The sequence below is a fragment of the Zingiber officinale genome, chromosome 1A (assembly GCF_018446385.1).
Source record: "Zingiber officinale cultivar Zhangliang chromosome 1A, Zo_v1.1, whole genome shotgun sequence".
Classification (NCBI taxonomy): Eukaryota; Viridiplantae; Streptophyta; class Magnoliopsida; order Zingiberales; family Zingiberaceae; genus Zingiber; species Zingiber officinale.
In genome coordinates, this window is record NC_055987.1 from 188,521,206 (window position 1) to 188,547,448 (window position 26,243).

A 26,243-nucleotide genomic window follows, 5' to 3' on the forward strand; every position below is an offset into this window, starting at 1 on the left:
TTAATTCTTCCACTTCATTAGGCCTTTCTTCTTCATTTGGATGTTGATATATGCCGGTTTGCCAAGGACTCTGAGCCACTCTTTTCTCTGCATCATTATCATTTGGACCTCCTGATTCATCTGAACCTGATTGAAGTTGAACTATATGCTCCTTCATCTTTTGTTGTACTTTATCTTCAAGGTCTTTAGATTCTGGCAAGACCTCCTTCTCTGTGGTCCACCAAGAAGATGCTTCATCGAACACTACATTTCGTGAAGTGTAACATCTTTCGCTTGTTGGATCGCAGCATTTCCACCCCTTTCTCTGGCTATCGTATCCCACAAAGATGCATCTAATAGCTTTCTTGTCAAACTTGCTTCGTAAGTGATCAGGAACAAATACATAACATACACATCCAAATACTCGAAAGTAGCTAACTGTAGGTTTTTTGTTCCATAACTTCTCAAAGGGTGAAATAAATTCTAACCTTGGTTGAGGAAGTTTATTGATGATAAAAGCTGCAGTCCTCATTGCTTCAGCCCAAAAACGTCCAGGTACATTCTTCTCATGCAGCAGACTTCGACAAATTTCTGCAAGATGTCGGTTCTTTCTTTCTGCTACACCATTCTGCTGTGGTGTGTTGGCACAAGTGTATTGATGATATACTCGACTTTCTCTCAAGTATTGAGAGAACTCTCTTGAGTTATATTCTCCTCCATTGTCTGTGCGCAAGCAACATATCTTTTTTCCCAATTCTCCTTCGACTGACTGCTTGAACTCTTTGAACATTGAGAAGGTATCAGATTTTTCTTTCATAAATAAAATCCACACATACCTTGAGAAATCATCAATGAATGTCACCATATACCGTATACCACCAATTGACGACTGCTTAACAGGCTCGAATACATCAGAGTGAACTAACTCCAATGGTTCCTTTGCTTTGAAGTTTGACTCCTGATATGGTAATTGGTGTGCTTTACCATACTGACATCCTGCACATATTGTGTCTGTTCGTATGTCTAGTTGAGGAAGTCCCTTGAGCATCGACTTCTGCATCATCATGTTTAATTTGGAATAACTAACATGACCTAGCCGCATGTGCCATATAACTGCTGTCTCACTTTTTCTTGTCTTGTCTATATATGCAGACTCTGCTGACATCACGTAGAGCGACTCTAATCGTTGACCCTCCATTGTTGGTGTTTCTGAAACTTTGAGGTTTCGATATACCTTTACATTTTCAGGACCAAATAGGACATAATGACCTGAAGATGTTAATTGGGCCACAGACAGTAAATTCTTCTTCATTCCTGGGACATGATAGACATCTTGAAGAGGCACTTGGTTAGAATTATATCGAGGCGTAATTACCGTCTTACCAACATGTGCTATTGGTAACCTTGAGTTGTCGGCTGTAACCACCATACGAGCTCCTTTGTATTGAGATAAGTTTTGCAATTTTTCTTTATCACCCGTCATATGATTTGAGCAGCCTGAATCAACGATCCAATCATTTTTGTAGTCAATCTGTTCTGGCGTTGTTGTGAGAGCCAAGTCTTTTTCCTCCGTAGCCATCAAAGCTTCAGCATCCCAATCATCTTCGCTATTCTCTTTAGAATTGGAAGTAGCCGTGTTGCTTTGAACGAACCTTTTCTTGGACCAACAATCTTTTGTCATGTGGCCCACCTTCCCACAATTGTAGCACTCGCCAGAAATTTTTACGATCACCATAATTCTTCGAGGCTCCCCCTGGACGAGAGCCTCCATTCCCATGATAGCTTTTTCCTTTGTCGCCATCCTTTTTAGATCCACCAGTGTGCCGTTTGAAGCTGCCTTTATTTTTGTTGGTGTAGAGCGCTTCTTCTTCATCTTTTAGTGAGAGTCCTCCCATTTGCTTAGCCATAGCTTCTTGACCTGCAAGTAAATTTTCAAATTCAAGAAGCGATGGTTGTGTTGGCCATCCTTGTATAGCAGCAATAAATCCTCGATATTCTGGCCTCAAACCATGAATAATTATTCTTTTTATCCTTGCTTCCCCAATAGGAGCTGATGGATCTAGCTCTGAAATTTCGCGACATATCAACTTCACCTTGTGGAAGTATTGGGCAATCGTCTTGTCACATTGCGCTATTGACAATAACTCGTTCTCCAGAAGTTGCAATCTTGTATCATTCTTCTTTGAAAAAAGTGTAGCAAAGATATCCCACACTTCCTTTGGTGTTTTGGCATCTCGGATGTGCTCCAACATTTCTTCTTCAATTGTGATCTTTAAGGCAAACATTGCTTTACCTGCCTTAATCTTCCATTTTCGCAAAATGCCATTGGCGTCTTCTGCCGGCTGCGTAGCTTCACTACCACCAACAACCTCCCAAAGATCTTGACCTTGTAGGTAAGACTCCATGCATGTTGCCCACGTGTTGTAGTTTTTGTTGTTGAGCTTCTTGATACCTCCTACTACTTGAAGGTCCCCCATCACGTCGAAAAGCTTTGATTATACCAAACAAGTTTGATTAAAAAAACTTGTAAAGCATAAAAACTCCTCACAATCTAAGATAGCTCCACCAAGAATAATCCCTGATTAACCTGGCTCTGATACCAATTGTTGAAAATTGGACCAACAAACAAGTAAATAAATTACTTGTCTTACACTAACAATAACAACACTACAACACCCTTTTTGTGGATCACTCACAATTCTAAGACAAAGAAGAAAAACAAAAAACTTTAACTCACAAATTGATACCTTGATTGATTGAATGAAACTAAATACAAGGTAGAGTATTTATAGTACTCTTCATACAATCTGGACCGTTCAATTAAATTAAATCCTAGCCATTGAAATTCTAATTCTTATCCATGAAATGAGAAAAACACTCTTGACCACATATTTAATTTTATCTTTTACCAAGTCGTCATCTTTATCTATTAGAAAAATAAATAATTAAATAGCAAATCTTATCTTTTATTGGATAAGTTTTATCCTTTATTTGGGTTGGAGTTGATATTTAACATCGCTGCCCTTCTGCTTGCCATTTCTCCGTATCATCATTTCCCTTCTCAACCTGTGACAAATCCTAAAGACACAGGAGAGGAGGTAGATAGACAACTGGAATATAGTGACTTTCTTTAAAGATCCGGAGAAAAAAAAAAATGGAGATCTCGTCAATGGCATTCGTTGTCTCTCAATAAACATGCAAAGGTTCAGGGTTTTGTTGCCCACTGATCATGTCAAGAATATGAGTCAGATGAAAATCGGATGAATTGTTATTAGTGTCGATGGAGGAGTGATTGGGACATCATTCTCGTATGCGTCTACAAGAATGGATCTCCACGTGATGTTGACGGACGACGATAACTGCACTAGTGGTACTTGAACTCTGCGCACACTCAGACAAACACACAAAACGTTAGAAGCCATAAATCAGGGAAAAAGTCTCCGAAGCAAACCCTTTGTTTCTCAAGTTAAGTATTTTTTTTCCTAAAAGAACAGTGTGCGAAGGAGAAAGGAAAGTAAAAGACAAGTGCGAATGTGCGAGAGAGCGTACCTGTGCAAGGGAGAGGATCTTCATTTTTATATGACAGTGCGTATCTCTTGAGGTTCACCGATGTCAGAGGATGTCGGGTGTCAGGTCCTGTCAGACGATGGAGGACACGTGACATCCTATTGTAGGCTGAAGGAAGGTTTCATTCATAGATAACCATAGACCATTAGAATATTCCATGATACTTAGTAGTTATTCTCTGACAAGCGGTTACGATTCTCTGACCTTGTTGTCATGTAACGCCTTCTGTCCCGACCGGGTATGAATAGGGCAGCTTGGGATGATCATTCAGGTATAACACCTGGCCTAGACCCTGGGAGATCGGGAGCTGTGGAGAGATCATTCGAGAGCCGACTGAGAGTTAGCTGACCAGGAGTTAGCTTACTGAGAGAACTAGCCCTAGATACAAGCAGATTGTGAGGGCTCGACCAGTCAGATATATGTCAGGTATCACCCCAACTGCTTACCAAGTCTTAGACCAAGATGTCTCAGATCTGGAGTCCTAGTCTGTGAGAACCTGATCGAGAATCATGTTACTGACATCGTCACACGGTCCTACTTCTTCTTTCCATACTTGTTGACCACCACGCCCCCTTGACTTTTGACTGTTATGTCTCCTTGATTTCTGACTGTTACGTCTCCTTGACTTCTGACTACCACGTCTCTTTGACTTTTGATTGTCACTTCCCCTTGACTTCTGACTGTCACGTTTTCTTGACTTATGACTGTCACACCCTTTGACTTCTGACTGTCACGTTCTCTTGACTTCTGACTGCCACATCTCCTTGACTTATGATTGTCACGTTCCTTGACTTCTAACTGCTTGACTTCATCGGACCCCATCCTTATGCACCGTATCACCCACGTTGTGGCATGTCTCTCCATTGGCTAGTCAAGACACTCTTTAAGATGGACAAACTCTAAGTTAACTATGTACTCGTCGGACTTCAATCGATTGGTCAGACTTCAATCGATTGTTTATGAAACCAAATTTTCAATACAAATACCACTGTCCAATTCTCGATCTTGTGAACCCCTTTGTACTGCTTCTCCACCATCTTGGATCCTATGGGTCTTATTGACTCACCTTGTGTCCTATCCATTCTATGATCACTTATGTCCCAAAGTTATGGTATAGCGATACGATATTCAGGTTATCACCTAAACGTCCATGGTCAGATATGGCGAATTTATAAAAAAAATCTCCAAATGGGGCACGTAATCAAAGGATGCTGGGCTTCTTGACCGTTCGCTGCGAGCGCTTTCTGATTTGTCCTGGTGGTCGATCGAATATTTTCGTTGGACTAGACTGATCATCCCAGGACTAGTTAATGAGACTAACTGAGTTTATCATTATAAGGTCACTTATAATAAAATTATAGTATTTAAGGTTGAAAAACATAATAAAAAAGAGGTAGAAAGGAAGGAAACTATTTTCCCATTGAGAATCTTATAGTTTCAGGATTGACTTATATTAGATCATAGCCAATAAATTTTATTAATGTGTTAATGTATGGATACAAATAATTCAATCTAAGAGTATTTATATCCATTTCTCTACAATATATTTAAAATTTAAGGTAAAATATTCAATTTATTAAATTTAGATAATTATTTTTCACCACACACTATATCAGCTACTTAAAAATTTTTATTATCTTTATTTTTTACTCTCTTTTGCCTTTTTATTATTTTTCCCTCCTTAGGTAATATCTAATTTTTATTTTTTAATTTATTTTTTAAAATATATTTAAATTTAGGGAATAGGTATGACAGTTGATGTAAAAAAAATTTATATGTAAAATATAAAAATTAAAGTAAACTTTATGGTTAGGGAAGGTGCACGGTGAGTGTTGCATTTTGAATCGCATGCCAGGATCAAAACCCTCAGTGATGAGTAGAAGAAAAGGGGATGAAACAGAGGTTCATATGATGGGGGGAGAGCAGCCTTTTGCTCAAAAGACAAGCTCTGAGCTTCTCTTCTCATGTGTCTCTGGTCCATGATTAATTGCATGTGGAAGGCAGGCAGGCCAGTCCAAGCCAAAGCCAAACCCTATAATCTCCCTCTCCCTCACTGTTAATAAAGAGAAATTAACAGTACGTAATTAAGTGCATGTGACTCCATCCAAAGTCCATAGTTACTTTAGGGATTAAAATAAAGTTCCACTGCTGCTATTGCTGTTGGAAGATGAACTTTGGATTTGATCATCTCAAAAGGTGTGAGCAATTAATCATGGGATTGGATGCGTATCCCGTTTGCTAATCCTATGCACTGGATTAGCAAGGGGCGTAAACCACTGCACACTCACGTTTCTTCATCATAACACACCTTCAAATGATGAGGCTAACTAGATAGGGTTACTTCACTGTTCTTTATTTATATATATATCCATTAATGTGGTTATCCAGGGAAGAAGAACTTTCTTTGTACTCACATGTCCTACGGAAATAAGAGAGACCCCAATTATTTGTATCTTGTCGTTTTGCAAGTAGAGATGTGAAGGAATATTACTGTATTTGTCTGAGCATATCTAGGACGATCTTGGCTCTGCTCCTATATTTGAATATTTACTTCGTAAATATTTCATAGTCTAATTTGGTGGATAATGATCAACCAGATCAAACTAAGAAAAATCCTCAATAATGTTTCTTTATTTGCTTCAGTTGATTAAAGATTAATATATCATTGTATCGTTTTATTGTTCTAAAATGTTAGAATTGATGAAATACACACCTTCAAGCTTATTGTTCTTTCTTGTTTAGTAGAGAATTAAGTTATGATGCATTCTGTTGGACCATGAACATACCTCAAGTACTCTTGTTTTTTGTAACACAAATTTAAAATGTATGGATTTCAATACCTCATTATGTCACTTGTTAAAATCGAATAGGCGACAATTGACTATCATAGAAGCTTATTGAATGCTATTGATGCATCATCACCTCTTGCATGCTATTATTGGAGATGAGATAATGTACCAATTATTATGGCGTAAATGTATGCCTCCTTCTCTATCTCTCTGTAAACTTTAAACTTGTACTCATCTTCTAGTGGCATTTTATATCTTTGAGTCAATGGTTGCGGCTTCGAAGATCCTAACCCAATTATTTGAGTACTCTCCGCATTCATTAGTCACACTTGTCCATTAGCTTATATGCTTATAGTTTAAGTTTGCAATAATTCTCACATATTATGAAAGCCAATGCGCCTAGGGCGGTAAATAAGTTAAGCCGACTTAAGTTTTATAGTATTCAAGTTTATTTAATAAGATCATTAAGTCAAGTTAAACCGAGCCAAGTTTTATGACATCAAGTTTATTTGATAAGATAATTAAGTCAATCCAAGCCGAACCTAAAATGAACAAAGCTATTAAATGATTTTCAAATTTGATTTAGATTTTTTTATGAGCTTAGTTTTTTTATGAGCTTGAGCTTAGTTCAAGTTTGGCTTGAGCTTAGTTTAAGCTTGGTTCAAGCTCAGCTTGAACTTGATTCATTAGATATTATCGGGCTCTTAATTCGAACTTGTTAGATTAATTGAAATATTTACTTTTCAAATTTGTTTGATTGATTATTGAGTTTGATAATACAAATTTATTTGTTGGTTTTGAAACTTTTTTTATGTTTATTTAGAATTTTAATAATAGTTTTATTGATTAATATGATTCATAAATATTGTTCATAAACATTATTTAAGAACGTTATTAATAAAAATTAATGATTTGTACACATATATGTTCAAACTTATTTGTTTAGTTTAACAAGTTATTCAAACATGTTCATTTAATTAATTTTATGTATATTGAATAAATATAAATAAATTTTTATTTCAATACCAAATTTATTCATAAACGTTCAATTTATTTACCATCCTTTTATGCGCTATCTTTTCGAACAACTTTGTGATCACAAAAGTAACATCTTTAGAAAATTAGTGTGGTAATACAATTGAAAATTACAATAGTAATGATAATAACATTTGCACTCTGAGTAGTTTTAATAAATGATAAAATAAAATAAAAAAATCACTAAAAATAGAGCTTCCCTAGAACTCTTTTAATAATCTATATAACATTGACAAAAGGTAGCCAAGAAGCTCGGATATAATTTTTTCACAAAATAAAATAATAAAAAACAATATAATTTTTTTTTGTAATATTAAAAGTAGTTTTCTGACTTTTAAAATTTTATTTTATTTATTTTTTAAATATTCATCCTGTTTGACTTGTGGACCAAGTCAGGCTCTACGTTGCGCTGTCCATTTCTCCAAGGACGGCCCGGTCCAATTTACGCATCCAGTAGAAATTCCCCTGGTTCACAGCTCGCAACCGTGAGTGACGGCAACAATCCACTGATTATTTTTATTTATTTATTTATTTCGGGTTGTTTAAAAGTTCAACGCTTAAAACAAATAAAATGCTTGCAATTTTATTTAAAATAATGATCCAATTCTTCTTCAATATCCTTTTCACAATTCTCTGGCAGTGTATATGTTCTTTAAAATATTATATAAAATTTACTTAAAGAACAAGAAACCAACGTAAGCTTGCAAAAAGTTTTTTTTTCTCAGGGAGTTCTTTTCTTCCGCCTATTAATTATCAAAGTCAATTCATAGAAAAATCTCAGTTTGCCCTATACTTTTATCACATTTTTAAAATGATCTTATAATTTTGCTATCTTAAATATTATGCACTCATTCCTCTGTTATTGTCGAGAAGGGAGGGGAAGAAATAATTAGAATAAAATGTGAGAGTATGATGCATTTTCTTTTGAAAATAAAAATGGTGAAAGGCTTTCAATGTGGCTCTGTAATTGATGGAGTCCAAGAACGTATTGGCCGCGGTGGTCGCCGCCTTGGCGATGATCCTCGCCATCGCCTTGTGGCTTCTGATGCGCTACGTCGTCCTCAATCGGAGGCGGTCGTCGGATCTCCGGCGAGTGGCCAGCGAGGGCAGGGAGCTCCGGTTCCAGTATAGCTTCTTCCGGCGAGTCGCGGGGCTGCCCACCAAGTACTCGCTGAGGGACCTCGACAGGGCCACCGACAACTTCCGGTGGATGCTGGGCCGCGGCGCCTCGGGGGCGGTCTTCAAGGGGGTCCTCGACGACGGCACGCCGGTGGCGGTGAAGCGCATCGAGGGGGCAGAGTACGGTGAGAAGCAGTTCAAGGCGGAGATCGCAGCCGTCGCCAGCGTGCAGCACGTGCACCTCTTGCGCCTCCTCGGCTACTGCCACGTGAACGGGGGAGGCGGCGGGCCCTGCTTCCTCGTCTACGACTACATCGAGAACGGCTCCCTGGACGAGTGGATATTCCCGTCGCCGAAGCGGCAAAGGGGGCTGACGTGGCCGCTGAGGTACAGGGTGGCGGTGGACGTGGCGCGGGGGCTGGCGTACCTGCACCACGACTGCCGCGCGCGGGTGCTGCACTTGGACATTAAGCCGGAGAATATTCTGTTAGACGACGAATTCCGGGCGGTGGTTGCGGATTTCGGGCTGTCGAAGCTGATGAACAGGGACCAGAGTCGGATCGTGGCCAGCATGAGGGGGACAAAGGGGTACCTGGCGCCGGAGTGGCTTCTCGGCACCGGAATCTCCGAGAAGTCCGACGTGTACAGCTACGGCATGGTGCTGCTGGAGCTGGTCGGTGGCCGCCGGAACGTGAGACTGGTGGAGGTATTCAATTCTGAGAAAATTTCATTCCGCGTTCAAATTTTATCACTTTCTTCTTACGCCTATATATATATAGAAAGTGTAATGCTAAACGGCCAGAATTTGGCCAGCTAGAATTAATACATGCAAGTGTACACATGGGTATTTTAGTAATATCATATGTGTACATGCATGTACATGCATGTACATGCATGCATTCTAATTGGAGGATAAAAAATTCTAGCTGGCCAGATTCTGGCCAACAAGAATTCCCGATATAGAAAAATGATATGCTCAATGAAAAAAATTCAAGGAAAAGCTCAAGAATAAACACATAAAATGATGGGACCCACAAAAAATAAAATGATGGGCCATGACTTTATATGTCTATCCTTGAACTTTTCCTTAAGTTTTTTTCCTTAAGCATATCATTGCTCATATATATATATATATATATATATCCTCCCCATGGGTCGCGTGGCGTCCTGAAGTAATTTGGGCATCCCAAGTGCATTGATTCCAAGCACACTTAGATAAATAAGCAATGTCAATGTCGAGTCAGAGAAAGGATTCTGGTGTTGGTTATCCGACGTTTAAGTCAGTCATCGGAATATCAAGAGAAGCGGAACAACATTAGTAACAGTAGAACTCAAGAATAATGTGTATCTTCGCTGATAAATGACTCCCCTTTATATAGAGTCCTGGTAGGCAGTGTGCACGCTTCTCAAGGCATAGACACGCTCTCCCATTTATCCCATGAAAAGACCTTGTCAAGAAAGTACCTCTAACATCATACCTTAACAGGACATGCATATCCTTGACGCGAAAGTAGAAGCTTCTGTTGTACGATCCGCCTGTCGACCATGTCTCGTGTCAGCGACACTATCTTTTAAAAGAAAATCGAGAGATACTACAGTGGTCCCGTTGCTTGGCTGAGCGGAATAACCACTCGGCCGGGACTCTGTTTCGTCCATGGCTGGGTCCCGCTACTTGACCAAGCGGGGTAGCCGCTCGACCGAGACCACTCCACTCTGTCGACTTTCGTGGTTCTTCTATGCAGTGACCATGTAGTAACATATCTCCCTCTCGTTCAGACCAGCTATGCAGCCTCTCTTGGCGTCTTGTTGATTCGTATTGAGCGTCAGCTGTCTTGCACATCCTCTTGAGCTAGACTGAGGGTTTGCTCGGACTCATCTCCTGTTGGTCGGGGCCTAACCGCCCGACCGATCATTGCAATTGTCCTCCGTTTGGTCCTTGGACACCCGGGAGTTGACCACCTTGACTTTGACCTCCACCCTGGTAGTTGACCTCATGCCAGGTAGGCCTCCCTCCATCACCGCATCACAAGCCTCTCCTCAAGTCTAGTCGAAGGAGGCTGCAAGTACGACTAACTGGACCAGTAGAGTCTTTGATGGCTTCCATGCCTTTGTCGTTCGGCTTCGCGTTGCCCGACTGGATATATAATCACCGCTCGACCCAAACCTTCGAAGCAAACTGTGCCTCGACCGTTCAGCCGTGTGATAATCGCTTATCCGTGTCGCTCGGGTAATGGGAGGCAACACTTGGCGAAAAAAAAAACCTTTTCCTTTTCTTGTGCTCCTCGGCCGACCGCCCTGACATCATCTAGATTTCTTGAAGACCGTGCAAATCTCCAATCATTGTGGTCGAGCATGCGACCATACCTTTTAATTAAGCCTCATTAATGTCATCCAGTGATTGAGCGCATGTGTCCTCCTTTTTGCCGTTGCACGCTTAACGTGACAGGAGAATATCCGTTGGCGAGTTTACATGCACCTTTTCTAATTCAACAATCGGATCTCTGCCTAGTTTTTCGCAACCCTGGATCAGACGGTCTAGGACGATCTGCCACAAGGTTTATAAACCTTGCGTGTGTCGCCATCTTCCTCACATCGCATGCCTTCGTCTTCACACTTCCTGGCGACATTTCGCTTCTTCTGCCTCTCCGGCGATCCTTCCTGTAAGACTCCTCATCTTTTCATTTAAATCTCTTTGTTGTTCTTCATCGTCCTCCTTGTTTTCGATGGCAAGCTCCTCCCAGCTCCCCGCCTTCGTCCCTGGGCTCTGGTATACTTCCACCGAGTCCCGGTTCAACGGGGGTAACGTTGAGAGTTTGAACTCCTTGAGGGTCGGTCGACCCAATATGACGTTGTAGGCCGACAGTGCATCTACCACAATGAAGTTTGTGGTCCTTGTTCATCTTCAGTGGCTCCCTGAGTGAGATGTCCAACCTGGCTTGACCGAGCAGTAGCACTTCGTTGCTCGTGAAACCGTAGAGCGGATTCATCATGGGCAGCAACTCATTCTCATCCATTTACAGCTGATCAAACACCTTCTTGAATATGATATTCACCAAGCTACCTGTGTCAACAAAGGTTCGATGAATAGTATAATTGGAGATTATCGCTCGAATGATCAGTGCATCGTCGTGAGGGATCTTCACTCTCCGCAAGTCTCTTGGGCTGAAGCTGATCTCAAGTCTCTCAACCCTCTCTTTGCTGCAGCCCATTGTGTGAATCTCGAGTCGCCGAGCGTGCGACTTTCTTTCTCGATTGGAATCACCTCCGGTCAGCCCACCGATGATCATTCCTATTTCCCCTTGAGCGACATTGTTCTTGTTCTCCTCCTCTCGAGTCGAAGGCCAGTTCCGCTCGGTAGAGGCTGGGGCAGGACTTTAATTGTTCCTTCACTGGGAATGATGGTGGCATGGCTCGGCTGTCGTTCTTTCCTCTTCCCTTTGACTAGTTGATCGGCACATGTGTCGCTGATCGGGAGATGAGGATCGACGACGTGCGGGGTCGGCCTACTAGCTGTCAGGTCATAGCAATCCCAGGTGTTGTGTGTCACCGACTGGTGGAAAGAGAAGAACATCGGCATCCACACCTTACCTTTTGCAGCCTTTGGGCGAGCGGCTTCCACATGCTACATGACATGTGTCCTGGGCTCATGGTGTGGCTGGGCTCTTGATTGACACCCCTTAGGGGGTTGATGGTTGCTCGATGTTCGACGTTTAGACGTTCCGCGGGCTCGGCGAGCGTCTCCCTCTTCCTTGCTGCTTGGGCTTTTTCCATGTTAATGTATTCGGTGGCCTTCTTTTGCAGGTGATCGAAGTCCCTTGGCAGCTTCCGAATGAGTGACCGGAAGAACTCCCTTTCGGTGAGACCTTGGGTGAAGGCATTCATCAGCATGTCCGAGGAGATAGCTAGGATGCCCATCGCAACCTGATTGAAGCGTTGGATGTAGGCCCTCAATGCCTCTCTGGGCCCTTGTTTGACCGAGAACAAGTTCACGCTCATCTTCTGGTGGTGGCGACTGCTGGCAAAGTGGTGAAGGAATACCGATCGAAAGTGTTGGTGCAGCGGAGACCGGTAAGAGGGGGGTGAATTGCTGAAAACAAAACTAAAAATACCCTCCTCAGATTTCAACTCAGAATTTAAATCAGCAATAGAAATAACAGCAACTAAATTAAGGAGACAGAAAAAGAAACAGAAACAGAAACAGAATTTAACCTGGTTACAACCAAGGAGGTTGTTAATCCAGGGCGATGAAAAGCTCTACTATCAGAATCTCCTTTACTGTAGGCGGAGAAGCCTTTCTACACTTAGAACGCTCACTTAGTTGCTAGGAATTGAGTACAGATTGATTGCTTGAGTTGTTATTTCATTCCTAGCTCCAGGGGGCTTTATATAGCTCCTAGAAAGTCTATCCCGAGGGTCCAAGGCGCCTCCAACAAGGTTCAAGGCGCCTCCAGCTCGGTCAGCGGATAAAACTTTATCCGCAACGCAAACGGTCAAATTTGACCTGTTGAAGGCGCCTTCAACAGGGTTGAAGGCACCCTCATGATGGAGGCACCTCTAAGCCTGCTGGAGGCGCCTCCAAGCTGGCAGCTCCATTTTTCAACTTGGTTTCTTCAGCTTCCGACGCTCCGTTCTTTTGGGTGATTGCGGCCAACCGGAATAGGGCTCACCCGAACCCAATTCCCGGCCTTCTCCTCGAGCAGCCTTCCATCCCGGCTTAACGTCCCTCGAACGCCGCGCACGCTCTTCACACCCACCGGAGTACTCTTCCGCAGCTCTCTCGTCCTTCGGACGCACCGAGCCCGTCGGCTCCCTTCCCGTGTCGTCCTTCTCGTTAGCTGCGTCTTCCGCTCAACTTCCTGTGCTCCCAAACTCCTGCACACTCAGACACAGGGATCAAACACAACAGGACCTAACCAACTTGGTTGATCACATCAAAACTACCAGGGGGTCCAACAATCTCCCCCTTTTTGATGTGCATCAACCCAAGTTCAAGTTAGGGTTAAAAATAGACATAAACAGTAATTTTAAAGAAAAAATTACTAAACTAACAAGTTAAGTATAATTTTTGCAATTAGTAAAATTGCAACACTTTTTTTTTAAAAAAAATTGCAACACTTTTCATATATATATTAAAAATTAAATTAAGTTTTCTCTAACTCCCCCTAAACTTGTACTTCTCTCTCCCCCTTTGATCACAGCAAAAATGGGGTCTTAAGAATTTTCTAACTTTAAAAATAAATTTTTGAAAAAATTACTAAGTTAAAATGAATTTTCCAAAAAAAATTTCTAAGTAAAAAAAAATCCTAAGTAAATGTTCAAATGCTCCCAAAATAAATTTCTAAGTCAAGTGAATGAATTTTTAGAATTTTTCAGAAGAAAATTTCTGACCCCAAAAAAATTAAGTTAGAATTAAAAAAAAATCTAAGGAATTTTTGTTTATTTTAACAAATATTTGATAAACTTTCAAAGCATTATTTAATTCTTATTTAATGCTTTTTCAGAAAGTTAATTAAACATTTTCTTTCAATATTTTAGCTTCTAGGTCGTGGCGAGGCACTAGGCCTTCTTGGTTATTGGAGCAACAACCACTTCTTAGACAAAGTTTCCATAAAGAATTTCAATGTTTAATTTTCTCACTGTAAGATTTTAATTTTTGAAAAATTAATTAAGCACGGATTTAGGAACCCAATAGAGGTTCCTACCTATAGGGTTATTCAGATACTTAGGTGGTACATAATTTTTGGGTATTCTTCTAAGTTGACCTTGATGCTTCCTTATATACCAATTTAATTTACCATAAATTCTTAATTTTGAATTTGGAAATTGATTTAAGCATGCATCATATTTCAATTTTTCAATTTCTAATTTCAAATTTTCATTTTCTGATTTTAGATGATCATACATTTCTAACGGGCATGCTCTTGCTAGGTTCAACTTTAGTTCAGCATTCTCTTTTTCTAATTGATCTAACTCTTTAGAAAGAGACTTGATAAATTTAAAAGATTGAGTTGGGGTTAGATTGCGTATCTTACTTACCTGGTCTGGTGACGCTCCCCCTTCACTGCTGCTTTCTTCTTCTGATGTTCCTCCCCCTTCATCGATGCTCATCTATGAGCTTGAGTCTTCTTCCGGTTGATGGTTCGCCAATAGCGCTAACCCTGAGAATTCTTCGATGTCCGACTCAGAGGTTGACGAATCTGACCAAGTAGCCTTCAGATTCTTGTACTTGGAGGGTTCTGGCTTCTTGTATTTTGGCTTTTCTTTTTCTTTCTCCTTTCTCTTCAACTTTGGGCAGTCATCTTTGATGTGCCCCTCTTCGTTGCAGTTGTAGCAACGAACCATCCTCTTCTTTCGATGATGCTTCTGCGATTTAAATTTGTTAGTACTAAGAAACTTATTGAAGCGTCTTACCAATAGTGCCGCTTCGGATTCGTCGACTGAGGCTTCGGAGTCAGAACTATTCATTTTTACCTTTAAGGCAATGTTCTGACTTGTCTTGTCTGCTCCGTTGGGTTCTGAAACTCGAGATTCGTGAAGTTCAAAGGTGGAAAATAATTGTTCTAAAGTACTTACCTCGAGGTCCTTAGAGATGTAATACGCATCTACTAAGGAGGCCCACTCTGGAGTTCTCGGGAAGGCATTGAGCGCATATCGGATAGAATCTCGGTTGGTTACCTCTTCTCCAAGGTTTGTTAGTTGCGTTATCAGCTCCTTGATTCTCGCTTGGAGTTGCGCTACCTTCTCGCCTTGGTTCATCCGGAGGTTCGTTAACTGGTTCCGGAGGATGTCGCGCTTTGCTAGCTTCGCTTCGGAAGTACCTTCGTGAAGCTACAGGAATTTCTCCCAGAGATCTTTCGCTGAGTCGTAGCTTCCGATCCGATTTACCTCCTGCGGCGGCAGCAAACTAAGCAGGTGGAACTCTGCCTTTCCGTTGGCGACGAAATTGTTAGAGTGTATACTAAAAGCCTAGCTTTTGGTATAAACATTTATCTAGAAATAAGAATCACATTGGTCAAATGTCTACATTTATGATAAATGTAGTTGCTCAATTAATTTATATTGTAGATAACATGGTGTGTGGTGTCACATACAGAAGATCATGTTATCGGTTCCTTATAAATTATAAACAGTAGCTCACGACCAAGATGGAAAGGAACAAACCATTGGAAGGTCGTAGTGTAATTAGGTATTAGTTTATCTTAACTATATAATTACACTAGTACACTTAGAGTGTATTGAGTAGGACCATTTGAGGTCGTTCCTTTTATACTGACTTTATAAAGGAACAAAGACCTCAGTTATTATGGAAGTGTGTGCTCTTAATCCTAATATAATAACAAGCACATATATTTGATATTTATTTCTTTAATTTATCAATGGGTGAGATTTAGTTTGATGAATCAATAAGCCCGATAAGTTGGGAAATGATATCACTTATAGTGTGTGTTGTTGATTATAGAAGGAAACTGTGTCCTAGTAATCTAGGTTGAGAATGTCCCAAGAGGAGCTCATAAGGATTGTCATGTTAAACCCTGCAGGTGGACTTAGTCCGACATGACGATGAAGTTGAGTGATACTACTCTTGGAGCTAGATATTAATTAAGTGAGTTGTCAGTAACTTACTAAATTAGTGGACATTTGTTATCTTAAACATAGGGAGACTAACACACTCATAATAAGAAGGAGCCCAAAAAGGTAATTTGAGATTGGTGCGGTAGTTCAATAATAGTTCTCTAGTGGAATGAATTATTATTGATAAAATTAAGTTGTGTGTTCGGGGCGAACACGGGATGCTTGATTTTATCGGGAGATCAAAACCAATTCCTCCTCTCGGTCCCTATCGTAGCCTCTTATTTATAGAGTACTATACCCACCTATACCCACTTTCTATACCCACCTAAAAGGGGCCGGTCAAGCTAGCTTGGGAACCAAGCTAGGGCCGGCCTAAGCTTAAGTTGGGATGGCCGGCCCTAGCTTGAACTCAAGCTAGAGGGGCCGACCATATTAAATTAAAAAGGATTTTAGTTTTAATTTTTATTATGTGGAAGATATAATTTATTAAAGAGAATTAAAATTAAAATATCTCTCTTGTAAAAGATCTACAAAAGATTAATGAAAGAGATTAGATCTCTTTCCTTATTTGTAAATTGGTGAGATATTTTATTTTTTCTTTAAAAATTATTCACATATTGTAAAATTAAAATTATAGAAATTTCCTTTTATCAACCATGAAGAGATTTTTGAAGAGAAATTTTATTTTTTAAAATTTCCGGAAACAAATTAGGAAGTTTTAATTTGTTGATTAAAACTTGTCTAATTTGTTTCCCCTTGATGTGGCCGGCCAATATTGATTTAATTGGAAATTTAATTTTATTTCTCTCAATTAAATTATGTCAAAGAAATTAAGGAAATTTTATTGTAATTAAATTTCCTAATTTGCCAAAGCCAAGGAATATAAAAGAAGGGGTGAGGGTGCCTTCATGAGGAACAACCTCTATTATTTTTCTCTCTCTTTTCCTTGGTGTGGTGGCCGACCCTTCCCTTTCTCTCTTATCCTCTTGTTGGCCGAAACCTATCTTCTTGGTGGAGCTTTTGTTTGTGGCCGGATCAAGGAAGGAGAAGAAGGAGAGAAAGCAAGTCTCGTCTCTAGCATCTCTTGGAGCATTGGTGGTGACCGAAATCCTTCATGCTTGAAGAAAGTTATTATGGCCGACCATCCTCTTCTTTTCTTCCTCTTTGTGGTGGCCGAAACTTATCTCTTGCTTGGAGCTCTTGTGGTGGTCGGATACTACTTGGAGAAGAAGAAGAAGAAGGAGAGAAAGCTAGCATCTCTTGGAGCTTGGTTGGTGTTTTGATCTTCTTCCTTGGTGAAGCTTCCTTATTGTTGGCCGAACCTAGCTAGGAGGAGAAGAAGGTGGTTGGTGGTTTCTCATCTCGGAAGATCGTTGCCCACACAACGTCCGAGGTTAGAAGAGGAATACGGTAGAAGATCAAGAGGTCTTTCTAGAAGGTATAACTAGTAATTTTTCCTTTCCGCATCATGCTAGTTATTTATGGAAATAATACCAAATACAAGAGGCTTACGATTCTAGTATTTCGAATATGTTTTTCGATGTTGTGTTCTTTTGTTTTATTTTTCCTTGTGATTTGATTGTTCTTTTCGGTTAACCTAAAGTTATTTTAGGAAATTAAATATTAGATTTCTATAAAAGGTTTTGTCTAGTCTGTGGTGGTTGCTCCCATATCCAAGAAGGCCATGTGCCTCGCCACGTTAGTACTGGGAACCAATTATGAAAATTAATATTTAATGGAATTAATAACTTAAGGTGATTTGGGTCGAACGTGTTAAGTTCCGCAGGAGATCCAAGTCAAAACCTAAAAGAACAAATAGATTAAGTTTTGGATCAAACGTGTTAAGTTTCGCAGGCGATCCAAAATTTAATTTAAAAGAACACATGGTAGCTAGGAAAAGGTTCAGACCTTTGTACAAAATTTTTGTACAGTGGAACCTCTAGGCTTTCCGAGTAGCAACCAACACCGTGTCGTCCTTCTCGCTAGCTGCGTCTTCCGCTCGACTTCCTGTGCTCCTAAGCTCCTGCACACTCAGACACAGGGATCAAACACAGCAGGACCTAACCAACTTGGTTAATCACATCAAAACTACCAGGGGGTCCAACAGAAAGTGCTTGAAGCTATGGATTAACCCGTTCGATAATCTCTTGAACTAGCGTTGTGCTGATTCAGAGAGAGTGGTGAGGAAGACCCAACATTTAACTCCGTCAGTGTACTGATGAAGTGTGGCCGCATTGTCAAATTTGGCTAAGTGGTCGTCTGGGTCAGTGGTTCCATTGTACTCTCCGATCACCAATGGAGTGTAGTGTTTTGGCAGCGGGTCGCTCAGAATCCTCTCCGAAAACTGCTGATTGATCCGCTTGGGTGAATCATCCTCCCTGGGTGCCTTCCCTTTCCTTGCGTCCTAAACGGGCGCATCGTCTGAGGAAGACCCCCGATTTCTATCCCTAGATCCCGTTCCTTCGATGGGGTCCTGAACAATGCTCGGTGGAAGGGGATAGGCGCATTGGGTGCTTTCCCATACGTGCCAGCCGACTTCTTACTATTACCCCGAGCGAATATTTTGTCTGCTCGATCACCTTATTCGGCTGGTCGACCAACGGCTGATGTTGCGGGCTCCTGCGCTTGGTGCTCTGCTAGTGCCTATTGTTACGGATGCTCCACTATCTTCGCCGCTCGAGCTTGTATTAGCATGTCGAGCTCCTCCTGTGTCAGCGTGACCGTTGTGAGTCATCCAGCATCTTCCATCTTCTTGTTCAGATGCAGGTTGCATTCCCACAGATGACAACAAAATGATCATATATGAAAGTGTGAAGTTGGAAAGCTGGGGAGGTGGCGGCTCCGCTGACCAAACAAGCAATGTCAATACCGAGCCAGGGAAGGGGTCCCCAGCATTGACCCTCTGATGATCAAGTCAGTCACTGGAATATGAAGAGAAACGGAGCAACAATAGCAACAGTAGAACTCAAGAATAACGCGTACCTCTGTCGGTAAGGGACCCCCTTTATATAGAGCCCTGGTGGGCAGCGTGCGCACTTCTCGAGGCATGAGCATGCTCTCCCATGTGTCCTATAAAAAGGCCTTGTCAGGAAAGTACCTCTGACACCATACCTTAACATGACACGCATATCTCTGACGCGACAGTAGAAGTTTCTGCCGTACGATCCGCCTGTCGACCATGCCTCGTGTCAGCGACACTATCTTCCAAAAGGATGTCAGAGATACTACAATGGTCATGTTGCTTGCTCGAGCGGGGTATCCGCTCAGCATGAACTCCGCTCCGTCCATGGCCGGGTCCCGCTATTTGGCCGAGCAGGGTAGCCGCTTGGCTGTGAGCACTCTGCTATGTCGATCTTCGTGGTTCTTCTATGCGGTGACTGTGTAGTAACATATCTTCCCCGGTTCAGACTAGCTATGCAGCCTCCCTCGACGTCCTGTTGCTCCGTATTGAGTATCAACTGTCTTGTGCATCCTCCCGAGCTAGACTAGGGGTCTGCTCGGACTCATCTCTTACCTGTCGGGGCCTGACCGCCTGATCGACCATGTAATTGTCCTCTGTTCGACCCTTTGACACCTAGGCATTGACCACCTTAACTTTAACTTCTATCCTGCCAGTTGACCTCGTGCCAGATAAGCCTCCTTCCATCACCGCATCAGGCAGAAACATTTGCAGCCCTCACAAACATCGAAATAGTGATTTTTTTTCACTTTTATTTATTTATATATTTTTTTATTTCTCAGTTATGCTTATAAGATTCTACTTTTAGAATTTAGAGGTGGATTATAATATAATGTAAAAAAATTAAAATTAAATTTTTTTTTTTTTTAAGATGTGCACGGAATGTGTAAGCTTATGAATTGCTCATGGATGGGTGTGCGTTAACAAAACCCATACTTAGCAAAATAAAAGGGATAAAAATCAAAAAGATCATTTACTGTTTTTTTTCAAATATCTTTTTATTTAATTTTATCAAAAGACGCCCCACTCGACAATGCCTTATAAAAGGACACTATTATCCTTAAGTATACTGGTCGATATTATTTTCTCATACCACACGCATTATATCTTAAATTGGCAGGACACATAGTAACAACAATTGTTTCATAATTGTTTACAATGTAGATTCAATCCTGTTCATCTATAATTCATATTGTAGCAATTATAAAATTCATATTGTAGCAATTATAAAATCGTAACTATTACAACTGTTATAATAATTATACTTTCGTGGCTGCTATAATACAAATTCAACCTATTCATCTAATATTCATATTGTAGCAATTATGAAATTATAACTGTCACAATATTTATGACAACTACGATTTCATACCTACTACAATGCGTCTGATTAATTTAGGATTTAATTCATATGGTGGGAGCTTGAGGATAACTGTATTATTTTATGGTGGCAAAATGTGATAATACTCATCCTAAGTGCCCTTCACAACCCGTCCTCAGGTGATGTGAAGATAAGTAAATCACGTGGTGGCTACTGGCTGAGCAGTGACCAATTCATAAAAAATGACAAGAATCTAACTACTAGTTAAGAATTTATGGTAGCAATACCCCATACACTAATTGATTCTCCCTATCGAAGGTATAGTCGAGTGGGGCGCCGTTTATAAAAAGGAAAAATAAAGAAAGAAAGAAAGTGTTCTTTGGGAAGCAGATCTCCTAGTCCACAAAAAAGTGGATAAGGGGATGAACCACTTCCAATTGCAACCAAATCGTAACTGCGATCCGGCCGCAATTAGTTGCGATACCTCCTTGGGTTCATCGTCCCCACCAGTTATAGTTTGGATCGGAGTGGACGGCCAGAGGCCACTCGGAGGCCGCCTCTTGCTCAGCACCCGACAACCTGGACACTTGCTCACTTCCGGCGGCCTCTGGTCGTCCGCTCCGACCGAAACTATAATCTGATGGGGATGATATATCCAGAAAGAGATCACAACCAATTACAATTAGATCATAGTTAAAATCCAATTATAATTAAAAGTGAACCATTCTCTGATCCATTTTTATTTTGGACCAAGAGATCTGGTCTTGTTCTTTGGATTCCTAAACAAAAATAAGGACCTTCTTTTTTTTCAAAATAAAAATAAGATAATTATTATTTTTTCTTCATGTAATTTTTTGAACATTAAGAGATCAGGATAAAAAGGTCAATAACATACGAGGGAACACAATGAAATTTTCTGCTGTTGCTTTACTTAATCTCCAGTTTTGATAATACGCTTGGATTCTTAATAGGACGGCGGCGGTGAAGGAAGGGGGAAGCAGAGTAAGTGGTCCTACTTCCCGAAGACGGTGATGGAGAAGGTGAGGGAAGGGCGGCTGATGGAGGTGGTGGACGAGAGGCTCCAGAGGGCAGCGGACCAGAAGCAGGTGACGACGATGGTCCACGTGGCTCTCTGGTGCATACAGGAGCGGGCGGAGCTGCGACCGACCATGACGGCAGTGGTCGAGATGCTGGAGGGGAAGATAGCAGCGGCCGCGCCGCCGCCAGAAACGGATATGCTCGTGGTGGACCTGCTCTCCATCATGGACGACAACGGCCAATCCAGTACCACCAGCGTTGGCAACATCGCGGCTAATGAGGAGACGTCGGCTGCCGTCCGCGGGGGCAAGCACGCGGCCTTTGCGAGCTCGAGCACCAACTCCTTCGCCATTTCATATCTATCGGGACGATAAAACTCTCTTCCAAAAAAAAATCCTGGTTCTTTCTTCTGATACTCTCGTTGAGTACGATGAACTTCATTGAATTTACTACGAAATATCCACAATTGAAACTCGAACAAACAAGCAATGAAAGTACATACAAGATTTCTTCGACGATGATCGAGGCTCTCATTTTGTATTGTTTACGTCTCCCAATCTGTGATCAACTGGCAAATTAGTAATCTTAAAACAAACTCCTTCTGAAGCATTAAAGAGGCAAGATATATTAACGAATAAGAGAGCCAAAACGAGGAGTATAAACAAAGGTATCCAAGATCGAAACCGAATTGACAAAGGAAACTGTATGATCCGGCCAAATATTGTGGATGATCAAAGTCAGCAGTGAATGAACGTACCGATATGTGTGCTCTTTGAGGATCATCAGTGAAGTAGATGGAAAGGAAAGAAACTCCAAAAGAGGATTATAATTAGATTGGCACCGAGGAGATCATCACTTTGACGCTAAGTTAGAGTTTACTTGAGGTAGTTTGTTGGAAGAAGAAGGTGAAGAAGAAGAAGAAGAGAACCTAGTGGAATTGTAGAGAGTTTGAATTCCTTGCACTTACCCTCTTCACGTCAGATGTTCTAGATGCAGCATGCTTCTCCATCATCCTTGTATACGCCAATGAAGGGATCATATCCGATAGTCGTTAGTTGTCTATTTATTCATCTAGTGTCACGTGTTTGTAGGCGAATATCTACTAGACCAGATCTGACAACCGAAACCGCCTCTCCATTCATCCAGTGCAACTTGTTATAGAATATTCGCAATCATTGTCTGCTTCTCTAGGGGGAAACGATCTTATCTGGGCCTTATAGAGAGAGGGTTTGATATAAGGACTGATGAATAAATAGCATTGATGTTGAGTGGTCTTGCGAGTAGACAATGTTGGAAAGCGAGATTGAGACTGGGAGGATGTCGATGATTGAGGCCAAGATTGAGACGTGAGGGATGTCAAGGTCAGGAGCTGAGCCAGGAGGGGATGTTTGTGACCTAGGGCGAGACATGGATTATGTCGATATCTAAGACTAAGCTGGAGGGAATGTCCTGATCTGAGACTAAGCCGGAGAGGATGCCAATGATTGACGCTGAGATATAGGTGATGCTAGGATTTGAGACTGAGTCGAAGGGGATGTCGGTGACTAAGGTCGAGACATAGGTAATGCAGGGATCTGAGACTAAGGCAGTGGAGATATCGGCAGTTGAGGCTGAGACAGGGAGTATACCGAGATCTGAGGCTGAGATAGGGAGTATGCTGGGATCTGGGATCTGGGGTTGAGACTTGAACAAAATTGGTGACTAGGACTAAGGCGTGGAGAATGTCAGTGACTGAGGCCTAGATAGGGAAGATGTCAATGTTGGTTGCTATGCGGAATATCTTACCAATTTCCCTGTACAAAAATTTTGTACAAGTCCTGAACCTTTACTAACAACCTATTGTGTTCTTTAGAAATTAAATTAGGAATCACAAACGGAATTTAACATTATTGATTCCAAATTTAACTTATCTGTTCTTAGTGGTTTAAACTTGGATCGCAAATGATGCTTAACATTATTGATCCAAATCCACTAATGTTATAAATTCAATTAAATATTAATTTCAGAAATCGGCTTCCATGTTAAACATGGCGAGACACTAGGCCTTCTTGGGCATGAGAGCATCCACCACTTCCTAGACAAAGTCTTTCAATGGAATCTAATATTTAATTTCCTTATATAACCCTAGGTTTAACCAAAAGGAATAATCGAATCACAAATTCGAAAAATAAAGAAAACACAAATTCGAAACAAATCCGAAACCTAGAATCACATGCCTCTTGTGTTTGGTATTTCAAAAATTATACAAAGAAAACTAGTATGATGCGGAAAATAATTACTAGTTATACCTTTCTTTGTATGCAACGATCTCTTGATCTTCTACCGTATTCCTCTTCTTATCTCGGCGTCGTGTGGGCGACGATCTTTCAAGATGAGAATCACCCAAGCCCTTCTTCTAAGTTTCGACCAAGCAACTTCTCCAAGAAATTGTAAGTCTCGGCCACCAACCAAGCTCCAAGGGATGCAAGAGCAAAGCCTCCTTTCTCTTCTTCTCCAAGCAAAATCCGACCACCACAAAAGCTCCAAGAGATGTTGAGGTTCGGCCACAAGAAGAAGAAAAGAGAAAAGAATAGGGTCGGCCACACCAAGGAAGAAAAGAGAGAGGAACCAATAGAATATGTGTTATCAGGTGAGACACCTCTACCCTCTCTTTTATAATACTTTGTCTTGGCAAATAAGGAAATTAAAATTCCCTTATGTTCCTTGCCATTGGCTAATAAGGAAAATTTAATTAAAAATTTCTTTTAACCCTTATCTTGGCCGACCACCTCATGTGCTCCAAATAAGGCAAGTTTTAAACTCAAAATTAAACTTCCTTATTTGTTTCCAGAAATTTTTAAAATAAAAATTTCTCTAATAATTTTTCCCTTCATGGTTCGTTATAAAAGGAAATTTTATAAATTAAAATCTCTATATTAAAACATGTGGATGATTTCCAAATAGGAAAATTATCTTTAAAATTAAAATCTTCCTCTCAATCTACAAATAAGGAAAGATATCAAATCTTTTCTTAATCTTTTGTAGAAGCTATAATAGGAAAGATTTAATTTTAAAACTCTCTTTTAAATCATAAACATAGTTACAAAAAAGAAAAATTTTATCAAAAATTAAAATCTTCCTTTTAACTACAAATAAGGAAAGATTTCAAACTTTTATCTTAATCTTTTGTAGCAAGCTATAAAAGGAAAGATTTAAATTTTAATCTCTCTTTTAAAATCATGGCTTCCACATAAGAAATATTTTAAAAAATAAAATCCTTTTATTATGATGTGTCCGGCCACCTAAGCTTGGGCTCCAAGCTAGGGTCGGCCACTACTTGAACCATCTAATGCTTAATGTGGCCGACCCTTGCTTGGGCTCCAAGCTAAGCTTGGCCGGCTATAAGATGGGTAAGAAGGTGGGTATGAATAGGTATAATACTTTATAAATAATAATTCATATTTTATCAATAATAATTCATACCACTAAAGAATTATTATTGAACTACCGCACCAATCTCAAATTACATTTTGAGCTCCTTCTTATCATGAGTGTGTTAATCTCCCTATGTTTAAGATATCGAATGTCCACTAATTAAATGAGTTACTGATAACTCACTTAATTAATATCTAGCTCCAAGAGTAGTACCACTCAACCTTATCATCATGTCGGACTAAGTCCACCTGCAGGGTTTACATGACAATCCTTATGAGCTCATCTTGGGGACATTATCAACCTAAAATACTAGGACACAATTTTCTTGTATAATTAACAACACACACTATAAATAATATCATTTCCCAACTTAAAGGGCCTCTTGATTTATCGAGCTAAATCTCACCCTTTGATAAGTCAAAGAAATAAATACTAAGTACACGTGCTTGTTACTATATCGGGATTAAGATCACACACTTCCATAATAACAAAGGTCTTGTTCTTTTATTAAGTCAGTATAAAAGGAACTTACCTTAAATGGTCCTGCTCAATACACTCAGAGTGTACTAGTGTAATTTATCAGTCAAGATAAACTAATACCTAATTACACTACGACTATTCCAATGGTTTGTTCCTTTCAATCTCAGTCGTGAGCTACTGTTTATAATTTATAAAGAATTGATAACATGATCTTCTGTGTGTGACACTACACACCATGTTATCTACAATATAAATTAATCGAACAACTACACTTAACTTATAAATATAGATATTTGACCAATATGATTCTTATTTCTAAATAAATGTTTATACAAAAGCTAGACTTTTAGTATACATTCCAACAATCTCCCACTTATACTAAAAGACTATGCTGCCATATATCCTGTCATACATCTGATTCTCATCCCTTCAACATGCCCATCAAAAGCTCACGCCTTACGGGCCTTAGTGAAAGGATCTCTCAGGTTATCACCTGATGCAATCTAGGTGGCAATAACTTCTCCTCGTTATACGATGTCTTGTATTGGGTGGTACTTACGCTCTATTGTGTTTACTTGCCTTATGGACTTATGGTTTCTTTGAGTTTGCTACTGCATCACTATTATTACAATAAATTGTAATAATTTTTGGGCAAACCAGAAATCATGTCTAAGTCCATCATGAAGTTTCTGAGCCATATAACTTCTATAACTGCCTCAGAGGCTGCCACATATTCAGCTTCTATGGTGGAGTTCGAAAAACATCTATGCTTAACACTCCTCCATTGTTATGGCTTTACCTCCTAAAGTAAACACAAAACCACGAGGTTGACTTACTATTGTCCCTATCTGATTAGAAGTCAAAATCCGTGTAACCCACAGGGATCAACTCATCTGCATTGACAACTAGCATATGATCTCTTGCCCTTCTCAATTACTTTAATATATGCTTTACGGCAGTCCAGTGTCAC

At 40.4% G+C, this 26,243-nt stretch overlaps 1 protein-coding gene across 1 annotated transcript; it reads left to right on the forward strand.

The window, feature by feature from the left end:
• The first annotated feature begins 8,340 nt into the window (after positions 1-8,340).
• LOC122013581 (probable receptor-like protein kinase At5g20050) lies at positions 8,341-21,942 on the forward strand. Its single transcript, XM_042569841.1, has 2 exons — positions 8,341-9,195; positions 21,313-21,942. Exons 1-2 carry the CDS (start codon positions 8,341-8,343, stop codon positions 21,751-21,753), a joined length of 1,296 nt encoding a protein of 431 aa, XP_042425775.1. The 3' UTR covers positions 21,754-21,942.
• The last annotated feature ends 4,301 nt before the right edge of the window (positions 21,943-26,243 follow it).